This window comes from Peromyscus eremicus, chromosome 8a (genome assembly GCF_949786415.1).
Source record: "Peromyscus eremicus chromosome 8a, PerEre_H2_v1, whole genome shotgun sequence".
In the NCBI taxonomy this organism is placed as follows: domain Eukaryota; kingdom Metazoa; phylum Chordata; class Mammalia; order Rodentia; family Cricetidae; genus Peromyscus; species Peromyscus eremicus.
The window spans coordinates 54,510,831-54,523,172 of record NC_081423.1 but is presented as its reverse complement, the minus strand read 5'-3'; the positions used below and the strand labels follow the sequence as shown (position 1 = coordinate 54,523,172).

The window sequence follows — 12,342 nt, the reverse complement described above, 5'->3', positions numbered from 1 at the left end:
CACAGATCCCCCTCTCATCCCTCCTCCCATTCCCCCCATCTACTCTGTTTCTATGGACTCCATTTTTATTAAGATTTTACATGACAAGTTAGATCATGCCCTATTATATGGCTGGAGAATTTCACTTCAGATGATTCTTGAAATATACCAGTGAGCTGTCTTGGGCCTTGTGGAGCTCTGCAATGGTCATTCACAGCAGGGTAGTAGTCCCCAACCTGTACTCCATTGCTCCTGCAGCTCAGCTGTATGAAGCATGGATTATCCACCCAGACTAGAAAAGGAAATTCAGAGAGCTAAACACTGTTAGCACAGCAGCCAGGGCTCACAAAGGGAGACCTGAGCTCAGTTCCCAAGAGCAGTGAGCCCTGGAGAAGCTGATTGTGAGCATCTCCCATGCAGGCTTGTCAACTGTGGCCTCACATCCAGCCACTGTACAGACCTGGCTTCAGTGCTCAGGGCCAGCACCAGCCTGGCTGAGCTAGACCTGCAGCTGAATGACCTGGGAGACCATGGTGTAAGGCTTCTGTGTGAGGGGATCAGGAATCCTGACTGCAAACTCAGAATCCTGCGGTAAGTAATAACCTGAGTTTCCCTCTGAGCAGGAGGCAAAGGAAGGGACACAGGTGCATTACTAGATGACAAGACATAGAAAAGAAAAGGGACAGATAATGCACAGTCAGCCTGGCTCCTGATAGCTGTGCCACTAATACCCTGGGACTTGGGTAAGTCACTGTCTTCTCTAAAACTCAGTTTCCTCATCTGTCAAATAGAATGTCATACCTACCTCACGGATTGAAATGACACAAAATGTACATATGTAAAAACAAAGACAATACCAGGTAGGTATCCGGGCACAGTGGAATCACATGTATTAGCAAGGCTGTATATCCTGAAAGACTCCCAGGTTTGCCTTACTCCAGGACAGTACTTCAATCATTTATTCATTCATGAATCTATGCATGCATGTATTCATATCAGGCCCTCTGGGCATTGGCCCAGACCCTAGGGATACAATCACAAACACACGTGGCTCTGTCCTCCTGAAACTGTGTGAAAAGAGACAGACATAGATCAAACACCAGCACATGACTCTGTACTGACAAGCTCTGCTGAATGATGTGGAGTCAACAGTATTGTGAGAATGGCATGTTGTGAGAAATGCCACTTTATTGAATGGCTTGAGACAGGGGGTGGGGGTGGTCCTGAGTCCCAAATGGGAAATAGGACTTGGGTGGGCCAAGCTATGGCCAGGGCCCAGACAAAGGCAGAGTTGAGGAAAGCTCTGGAACAGAAAGAGGCTGGAGCCATGGAGAGTCACCACATTTCACTACAGCAGCCTGAGATAGTCCTCTGCACCAGAAATGGTGCCATTCCCCCTGCACTACAGTTTCACACAAGCTCAGAAGCCTCAAACTACAGCCCTCAAGAACCTCGTCCTCCACTCAGCCCCTTTATGCTGTCTCTGAGCTTCCTCTCCTGTCCCTCCACCGCCCCAGCACAGGCCCACAGCCAGTTTCTAGTGAACTTCCAGAGGTTGCTGGCCAGTGGCCCTTCATGGGCTAGAGAACCACAGAGGCTCCTGTCCCCTGTAGTGAGAGTCTTCTGGTTCTTCCAGCCAACAGGAGAAGTCCAGCAGGCCTGTACCCTGGGACTTCCCTCTTTTAGACCTTCTGCTTCAACTCTATTATTGTTATTATTATTGTTATTGTTATGTTAATATTGTGAATGTATATGTCAGTGGTTTCGACCTTCCTAATGCTGTGACACTTTAATACAGCTCTTCTTGTTTTGGTGACCCAAAACCATAAAATTATTATTTCAATACTTTATAATTTTGCTACTGTTATGAATTTTAATGTAAATATTCAATATTTCCAATGTTTGTAGGCAACCTCTGTGAGAGGGTTAAGAGCAACTGGTATATGTGAGTGCAGGTGCCCCCAGAGACTAGAGGAGTCAAATCCCCCAGAACTGGAGTTACAGGTAGATATGAGCTGCCTGATGTGGTTTCTGGGAATTGAACTCAGGTCCTCTGGGAGAGCAGTATGTGCTCTTAAGTTGAGGCTCTTTCCCTCATGGTGAATACCCATCATCCCAGTGCTATGTGTTTAATTTGAGCAGCTGGCCAAAATCCATAAGAGGATATGGCCATGACCTCCAGTCACTGAAAATCCTGATGGATACTGTGTGGCCCTTTGCCAACCAGAATCCCCTCATCTACTGCCATGTTCCTTTTCCCCTGACAGTCTATTTCCAATGACTGAACTGTGGAGAAGGGGCATAAAGGGCAAGACCTTCGTTTTAGCTCTGGAAAGTTCCAAAGGTCCTCACCCTGGATTCAGATCTCCCTGCACACTGACCAAACCCACTGACACTGTGTCATGGACACATTTTCCTCCACTTGTCCCACTACTCTCCATCCTTTGCCCTGGTTTTGAATCACAAATAAGCCTAAATAATGCTCCTCAACGGTTCCAACTATAAACAAGAGTCTAGGATCGTGGACCCTGAGGCCTCTTGATCCTGTGGGGGATCCCAGAAGAAACAGCTCCCTCTTGTGCTTGCAGGCTGGACCAGGCCCCTCTCAGTGACCAGGTGATGATGGAGCTCATGGCCTTGGAAGCAGAGAATCCACAGCTGCTCATCTCCAGCACATGGTAAGGGATGGACACAGAACTCCTACTGGTCAACCCAGGCCCTATGTGGCTTCTGATGAGCTGAGAGGTGGGAAAACTGTCCTGAGTTAGTGGGAAAAACAAGCAGAGCCACTAAGAAACCAGGAACCACACCAATCAAAGTGATGTAGGAGTGTATGTGTGTGTGTGTGTGTGTGTGTGTGTGTGTGTGTGTGTTATGGTTGTATAAGTTCAAAAAATAAAATCACATAGCATGCCTTCTTAAATTCTTCACTGGAAAAAATTATATGAAAAGCTGAGTTAGTGGTGAGTCCTCTGGCACAGCAAATGTGATAAAATAGTAGATAAGAGTAGATAATAGTAGCCAGTAGTGAACCCAGACCACTAGACAGTAAAAGTAGTCACCAAAAGTAGGAGAGAAAGACACAGACAGAAAGACTCTGGGGAGAAAAACACGATTTGCATCACTGTCCCAACTCCAATTCTCAGACACATGTACACACACACACACACACACACACACACACACAAACACACACACACACACTGTATGATGGAGAAGCCACAGGACAGGAAAGTCATCTTCCACTCCAGAGACTGTGCTGAAGCCCCATGTTCTCCCACTTTGGCACATTTCAGTTCATGACCATGAACTCCATCTGTTCTCAAGTTCCTAGCTGCTATGACACACTTGAATGGAGGGTATACTAAAGACTTAGGAGGGTCAGCCATTCATTGAACAGACATTCCCGCAGACCTACTGTGCATCATACACTATTTTGAGATCTGAGCGCACATCAGTGAGCAAGACAGGCACGGCCCAACATTTGTTATCTCAGTCCAGCAGGGAGGAGACACTTTGCTGTGGGATGTTCTGTATGGCAAATGTGTTGCTGATTAGTCAATAAATAAAACACTGATTGGCCATTGGCTAGGCAGGAAGTGTAGGCGGGACAAGGAGGAGAATAAAGCTGGGAAGTGGAAGGCTGAGTCAGAGAGACACTGCCAGCTGCCATGATGACAAACAGCATGTGAAGATATTGGTAAGCCACGAGCCACGTGGCAAGGTATAGATTAATGGAAATTGATTAATTTAAGCTGTAAGAACAGTTAGCAAGAAGCCTGCCACGGCCATACAGTTTGTAACCAATATAAGTCTCTGTGTTTACTTGGTCAGGTCTGAGTGACTATGGGACTGGCAGGTGAGAGAGATTTGTCCTGACTGTGGGCCAGGCAGGAAAACTCTAGCTACAACACTTGTTCCCCCACAGTCACATAATTGTACCTGGGAACCATATTGTTACAGTGTTGATCTCTCTGACCTCATCCAAAGCTGAGGTGAGCTGAGGTGAATTCACAAAGATTGGAAATGAAGAATGAGCCTAGAAAAAGAAAATTCCAGGCAGATATAGAGGTTCTAAGAGAGCAGAGAGGGCGGCTCATTGAGGGACAGGAAACCATGTATGAGACCATCTACTCTACCTCACTGTCATCTGGAATCTCCACAGAAATGCAAGTTCTCGGGTCCCACTCTATCCCTGCTGACTCAGAATCTCCAGTGAGGCAGCTTTCTTTAATGAGCTTTCTGATTTAGCAGCCTGTCCAGGTGACATTTTAACATAGTGATTTCAGAGCCACTGGTCTAGATGTCAGTGAGCAGGAAAGGTTGACATAGGCGTGCCTGGAGAGGAACAGGGGCCACAGCAAGAACTACGAACCATGCTAAGAAGCTTCTGTTTCTCCCTAGAGGAAATGAAGGGCATTTCAGTGCCTCGGCCATGAAGGGGGCATGTCTACCCACTTTTTATGGTCAGCTACTATGTAGAAAATGAGCTGGAAAGAACCAGATCAAAACCAGTGATGCCTGTTGGAGGATGCTGCAGTGGTTTATGACAATGCTCACTCCATCCTTAGACAAGATGAGAGTAGAGAGAGATCGTAGAGAACAGAAAGGAGAGAGATTTTGGAGGTACTGTCTAGGTGATTGGCATTCAGGGTGAGTGATTATTAGTTTGTTTTGTGCAGCTATAACTCAATGTCTGACACTGGGCATTTAACATAAGTATTGAGATTATTCCATGCAGTTCTGGATACAGGGAAGGGTAAGGGCATGGACCCTCCATCTGGTTGTACAACAGGGAAGACTGAGTGAGAGCCCAAGGTGGCTTTATTGACAAGTTCTGTCAGGCCACAGGAATCTATTCCTGTTATGTTGATTTAAACTCCTTTGTTTAAGCAGAGCACTCATAATCTTTTAGTGTCTTATCCTTCATTCTATAAGCATGATGACATTGGGGATTAACTTACCAATGTATGAACACTGAGATACACATTCAAACTGGAGCAAAGGAGGGGTTGAGATGATCCCAGTTCTGGGATATGGACGCCCAGGAGGATGGGGTCATTCTTAGAGATACAGCCCAGAGAAGAAACACAGGACTGAGTTCAAGTTCAAATGACTTAGATTTTATGTGGGCATATCATGTACACAACCCTAATTTTCCTGGATTTTCCTGACATCTGAGGAAAAGAACTTGTCTGTGTATAGGAAGCCACATGTGATGGACCCTACTAAGAGCATGGATGGAGAAGAAATGGATAATAACCCAAACTCATTTAAGTGGCAGAGACTACAGGCAGGTATGTGATGGGTTCAGACCCAGAGCATCATGATTGCTAGATGAAGGGGAATCTGTAGGGGGAAGTCTCTATTTCTTTCTTTTTAAAATTTATTTTGTATTTTTTTTAGAATTTTAAACATGAATATGAGTTCTGTATTTAGATCATTTTTACCTTTCTTCTGTCCACGCTGTCTTCCTGTGACCCATCTACAAACTCTCTCTCTAATTCATGAATTATTCTTAAATATTATTGTTAAATATATGTGTGAATACACATATGTATGGATATGTATATACTAATACAACCTAATAACCCCATTTGGAGTTGGTCATGTATATATGTTTAAGGCTGACCACTTGGGACTGGATAACCTATTATGGAGTACTTTCTGAAGAGGACTGACTTTATTCCTCTCTAGCAGCTGTTATCTACATCTTGGGCCTTGTGAGATTCTACAATCCACATTATCATGACAATTGGTATTGTAATTGTGTAGATTTTCTAGAGGCAGTGATATTGTTGTGATTTCATGGGTGCAACTTCCCTGTCACACTTAGAAGACATGATCTCAGGTGTGCTGGAAATCATTCCTTTCCCCCTGTCTCTGACATGGACCAGGATAGGCTCTCCACAAAAAGCCCCACCCTATAAAGATCTTCCTCAACTAGAACACAGAGGGAATACTGCTTCCTTCTCTCCCAGCCTTGAGGGTTGGTGCTGCCCCTCTATCAATCTCTGGCTGGCATCAGGCTCTGTACCAGGGCTCCCAGTCTCATTCTGAGCTGCTATGGCCTGGGACTCACCTCCAATCCCAGCTCATTCATCTTTTCATTGAGGTTCTTTTCACAACCTACCCACTGAAGACATGTTAGGAAAATCAACACTTCTGGACCAATAGGAAATGCAACACAAGAGCTGGGTTGGGAGCAGATATTGGAGTGGTAGAGTTACTCAGAAGGTAAGCAGTTGTAAGAAAACAATACAAAACACTATGTGTGTGTGTGTATGTATATATATATGTATATATGTAGTATGTAGATAGATGATAGATAGATAGATAGATAGATAGATAGATAGATAGATAGATAGACAGACAGAATACAGGTAAATTCAGGAACAGCAATAAACAATAAAGTCTATAGACACACTTCCTGGTAAGGCCTAGGCTGATCAACCTGGAAACAGAGTTCAGCCTTGGGCCAGTAATAGGGAGGGCTGAGGAGATGAGGAGACATAGAGTGACCACTTCCTGGCCTCTTCCAGAGGAGTGGTACTCACAATTTAAATCTCCAGAGCCCTTCCATCCATCTCCTCCTGACAAGGCCCTGGAACCACTGGGGACTGAAGATAACTTCTGGGGCCCTATAGGGCCTGTGGCTACTGAGGTGGTTGACAGAGAGAGGAACCTGTACCGGTGAGTGAGCTCTGCCTGGCAAAGCCTGACTTTCCCCAGCACACTTTCTACAAGGGATCCCCATATATATCACCCACCTAGTCTCTACTGTGTCTCTTCCTCCCATCACCAACCCAAGAAGCAAGGCAAGGACTGGAATAAGAAGTTTGGACTGTTATAAAAACAGAAGTCTTTTTCATAAAATTTTCAAACATTTACAAAACAGGAGAGCACAAGAACTTCTCAGTCCAATCACTGAGCTCCAGCAACCATTTTTCCAAGTTTGTTTCAACTACTCACATTCCTTCTTTGTCATCACTGTCACAATATTCTGAGTCCAGGACATCAGGTGACTTCACACACAAATATTTCACTATGCCTCCCTTGTAGTTAAGACAGGACTTCATCTTCCATGGCCAGCACACCATTACCACATCAACAGAGCTGAAGGGGGTCCTTCATTCCATCTAAACAGTCTGTGCTCAACTTGGCTCAGTATCTGAATACTGATAAGTCCATAAGATGGTGTTGTCCTTGTTACCCCTGTGTACAGATGAGGAAACAGATTTGAGGGTTAAATGACTTAGTCAGAGATCCACAGACAGACAGCAGAGGAACCAGAACTCAGGGACATCTGGCTGAAGTCTGCTGTGTCCCCAGCCCTGCAGTGGGGCAGAGCCGGTGCTCACTGGTGTCTGCCTCTCCCTCTTCCAGAGTTCAGTTCCCTGTGTCTGGTTCCTACCACTGTCCCAACACAGGACTCCACTTTGTGGTGACAAGGGCAGTGACCATCAAGATTGGATTCTGTTCCTGGAGCCAACACCTGGACAAGACTCCCTTGCAGCACAGTCACATGGTGGCTGGGCCTCTGTTTGACATCAAGGCTGAGCAGGGAGCTGTGACTGCTGTGTACCTCCCTCATTTTGTGGATCTCCAAGGTAACCAGGGGAAGCATAAGGAGTAGGGTGGTGGTAATGGGAGGTTTTTACAGGTCATATTGCACTGTAGAATGGTGGTGATATGAAAAGGTCTCATGACTTACTTAGCAGGGCACAGCAGGTTATGAAGGTGGGCACTGAGATGTTTTGTCATCTCTTCTTGTCTGATGTATCTTCTTTGAAGCACATGTCTCCCAGCCTTATGATTTTATTTCTGTTTTACCTGAAGTGTATTTACTCAGTACCAATATTAGCTGGTGATTATTAAGTGCTCATTACCCAACATGTGCCTTGGGGGCCCAGCAGGGAACTGAGAATAAACTGAGAAATTTGAAGAGATTGTTGCAAAGTAAGACTAGGGACACTAATAAGGATCATTTGGTACCCAGAGTCTACCAACACTATAAACCATTACACTGCTGTAGGCAGGGAAAAATGATCCCACCAGATTCCCTTTGAGAACTGGGGCAACAGAAGAGGAGTTTCCTAAGAAAAGAGGGGGGCTCATAAAACGTCCTAAACTCCATGATCTCCAAAGAATCCTTCAGAAGATTTTTTATTTTTATTTATTCTTCTCTCATAGATTACATCCCAAATGCAGCCTTCCTTCTCTTCACTCCTCACTGTTACCCATCTCCTCCCCTCTCCTCCAGATCCACTGGTCCTCTGTTTCCCTTCAGAAAAGAGCCAGGGACAAAGTGATATCAACTAAAGACAGCATAACAAGTTGCAATAAGACTAATCACAAACCCTCATTTCAAGGGTAGATGAAGCAATAGAGAAAGAGGAAAGTGGTTCTGAGAACAGAAAAGAGTCAGAGACACCCACTCCTACTGATAGGTGTCCCACAAGAACAATAAGCTAAAGAACCACAGCATATGACCAAAAAGAAGATGTTTTAATAAATACAATGTTCTCAGTGAAAGCTCTCATAAAGAAACCCATTACTATATGTCTGTAATCCCACATCTCCTGAGGCTGAGACAGGAGAATTTAGAATTCAAGTGCAGCCTAGATTACACAGTCATACTCTGCTTATGAAGGGAAAAAGCAACACCAACAAGGAACCAGGTGTTGTACAAGTGGCTAATGATTGAACTTCCTCTCCTGCTTCAAGGAGCACAGCAATAGGCCCACCATAGAGACCAGGAGAATCCAGCTCACAGCAGAGAAATACTGTGTTTGCTCATGATGATGAACATGGGGATTACGTCAAGAAGAAAAACCCAACAGATGAAGAAGTTGTAAAAACTAAAGAAGAAATACAGACTGTTCCAACTGATAGAAGAACCAATGAATAGAAAACAAAGCATCCATCAGATTTAAAGTTTAAATGTCAAGCCCAAAAGATGAACACAAATGAAGATGAGGAAAACAAGCAGGATTCAGCTGAAAAGAACTCACAAACAAATAAAAACAATAGTCAAATTAGTCACATTCATAAACATATGACACCCTGACACAGGAGCACTGCTACCTGGATGATGCCTCCCTAGTGTATCTAATGAGGCCAGTGCAGCAGGTGCACACAGAGCTCCTGGTCTCCCCAACAACACGTGTCCCAGTCACCACTCAAGCTCTTCCCTGCAGACTACTGCCTTTCCTATTTCTTACTCCCACTCTCAGATCAGAAAACCACAAAGCTGGAAAACTCAATGTATGTGATTCTGTTAAAGTTTATGAAAGGACAATATGTGTAGGAAGGACAGTCACAGGGACAGGTGAGGGCACATACCTGTAGTCCCAGAGTTCCTAAGGCTAGGCAAGAGTGCTGTGACTTCTATCTAGAGATACATAGTGAATCCCTGTATCTAAAAACCCAAAATGAGAAAACAAATGGAGAAACTTACCAAGTCGTCTTAGATGCCTCAGGAAATTTCTGGTCTTAACAATGAAAACTCCAGCACCTCACATTTCCCTCAAGTCTGGGAAGGTCATGACCATCGTTTACCCTAGGAAGAAGGGAAGTAGGAGAGAAACAGCATCTCCTGGGACTATGTCAAAATAACACAACACAAGGCATAGGCAAGTCGAGGATCTGGTGTTGAGGCTGAAGTTGACTTGGGGAAAGCCAGGGTATCAAGGCCCAGAACTGTCACACAGGGTACATTAGAGTACTGTGTGATTCCATGTGAAACTATTAGCTGGCATGTCATTGATGGAAATCCTAAGCTGTATCACTTTATTCAGGAGCAATTTCATTGTCTCATTTCATGGTGATAATTGATTCCAAAGCAATCACCCAAGAGAAATAGAAAAGCTCTCTGCTAAACAACACACACTGCAACACTGTTTGTCATGGACCATGTTGGAAGCAAACTCAGTACTGAGGGGACAGGAAATGGTGGACGGCAGAGCGGTGCCTCCATTAGCAGGGGTCACGTCAAGCTGACAAGTGAGATTCATCATCATGATTCCACCCAGTGTCAACTTGACACCCAAGCACATCACTAAATTCGTAACGTCCCACCTCATGTCTCTAAAGTTTCTGTTTTGTCTCATAAAGCAAAATATAATTTCAAAGGTCCCCATAGTCCTTAATAATTCCAACAGTTTAAAAGCCCGTAAGGACTACCTCTTCTCTGAGATCCAAGACAATGTCTTAAATATGAGCTTCTATAAAATAAAAAAACAAGTTACATTCTTCCAACATACAATGGCATAGAATAGACATTGCCATTCAAAATTGGAAGAATCAAGGAATGAAGGAATGATCAGACCACAGCAAGACAAAAACTACATCAGCATAAACAACAACTCCTGCAGCTTCCTGTCCAGCTATGCAGCTCATGATGTCATTCACTGGACTCCAACGGGAATAGGTAGCTCCACCCTTCCAATTTTACCACATGAAGTACACACAACCTCTCCTTAGACAATTTCTCTACTCCATGCCTAAAACTCTATTTCCAGAAAAAAAAATTGTGGTTCTGACTTCTCCAACATCCTAGGATGTCCATTCCACCTTAGGCTTCACTTTCAAAGGTCCATAAAATGAATTTTTCAGGACCTCCTTGCAGGATCTTTGACTCAGGCACCTTGCCTGACCTCAGCTGCTATCTGAAATTGTGCAGCATGACTCAGTGATCCACGAATGTAGCACCTTTCATGCCTAAAAACTATAAAAATGTTACTGCCAAGTTCTGTTGACAGTTTGAGATGTGGCCTCTCCCTGCTCCCCTGGACAACAGCTGTATAATGTGCTGACCATGGGAAACACTTCCTTGCATTTGCATTTGGGGAACAGGGAACACTATCACTTCAGGCTTTCTGCCTTTAAATGAACGTGGATCTTCACAAGATGAGTCTGTGAAGAGTGAGATTGTCCCTCGGGACCCCTTTCCTGTTGTCACCTGCACTGCAGCCTTCCCCTCAGTGACGCTGCTCTCTCACAGCTACAGCGGGTTGTGTAGAAACATCCTGGGTGTTTTCTGTCCTGAAACTTCTCCTGCCAAATTAGTCCCTTGTGTTTAAATTCATGCTCGCTCATATTTGGGGCATTAACACAATGCATCTAGACTCTTGGCCAAACTGTCACATGAATGGAACCTTAGTTCCCAATAGAAACCTTGCTGCTCTCTGCAACCTCATGGACTGTCCTCCACTGTCTCTCTCAGCATTCTTGTCTTTCTGCTTCCACCCAAATGTCCCCATAAACTCTGCTCTCAGCATGGAAGTGCTTTCCTAGTCCTAAGAATGAAACTCTTCACATTCCGGCCACAAAACAGTTCCAAAGGCTTAAGAACCACATGATTAGGTTTATTGCAACAAAAACATGGATATCAATTTTCTACCCAAATTGCTTTACATATAACTCACAAAAATACATGACCAAAGAAACTTAAGAAAGAAAGGATTTGTTTTCCTCACAGTCCAAAGGGACAGTTCATCATGACATGAAGTCTGAGAACATGGAGCTTGTGGCACCCGGTACCTTGTGTCAACAGAGTGAGCAGGGAACAGTGAATGCTTATGCTCTTGTGACTTTCTCCGTTTTACACAGTCCTGGGTCCTAGTCCATAAAATGATGGTATACACAGAGGATCGGTCTTCCCTACTCAACTAATCCAATCAAGATAATCTCCTCCTATCATTCCCTGAGGCCTGTATACAAGTTGAGTCTAGATTTCATCAAGTTCACATTTGACATTAACTGTTCCACAGATCCATCCAGCTTGTCTGCAATGAACAAAGGTACCCTGGTTCTCTTTCATAACAGCAAAACTCTATTCTGCAACTAAGAATTTAGAGGACACTGCCAAACCCAAGACACTGAAGCTGTAATGGAAGCACATCTAAGAACCTGCTGATTGTGAAGTTTCCGACAGTAGCCTCTGAGGCTGTATTCTTTATAGCATCTGTGGACGAGACCATGAAGAGCCTCCATTCCACTGTAAATGCTCCCCCATCAGCTAGACAGGGCAAAGGGTAAACTGCCTCCAATGAGGGTCAGTCTGCATGAGTCACCACTGGCAACAGCTCACACTCACCCTCACTGGCGTGGTGACTGATAATGAGGAAACAGTTGTTAGTTCTGCTGTGCTGTCACTGGATGTTAAATAATAAAACTTAAATTTTAATCATAGTTTTTCTCATAAAGATCAAAACATGAATACAAACTAAATAGAAATCACAACCAAAGCAACTTATAGAAGAAAGATTTTATTGGCACTTATAGCTTCAGAGGGTGAGTCCATGACCACCATGGCAGGGAGCATGGCAGAAATCAGGCAGCCTTGGTACTGGAGCCTTA

At 44.3% G+C, this 12,342-nt stretch overlaps 1 protein-coding gene across 1 annotated transcript in view; it reads left to right on the top strand.

The window, feature by feature from the left end:
- The window catches only part of LOC131916173 (NACHT, LRR and PYD domains-containing protein 1a-like), a 56,415-nt gene that overhangs the window by 34,925 nt on the left and 9,148 nt on the right, over positions 1-12,342 (top strand). The window contains exons 5-9 of the mRNA XM_059269484.1: positions 400-570; positions 2,568-2,657; positions 5,185-5,277; positions 6,574-6,672; positions 7,366-7,589. Coding sequence (XP_059125467.1) covers positions 400-570; positions 2,568-2,657; positions 5,185-5,277; positions 6,574-6,672; positions 7,366-7,589 — 677 coding nt within the window. The remainder of the gene's footprint in view (positions 1-399; positions 571-2,567; positions 2,658-5,184; positions 5,278-6,573; positions 6,673-7,365; positions 7,590-12,342) is intronic.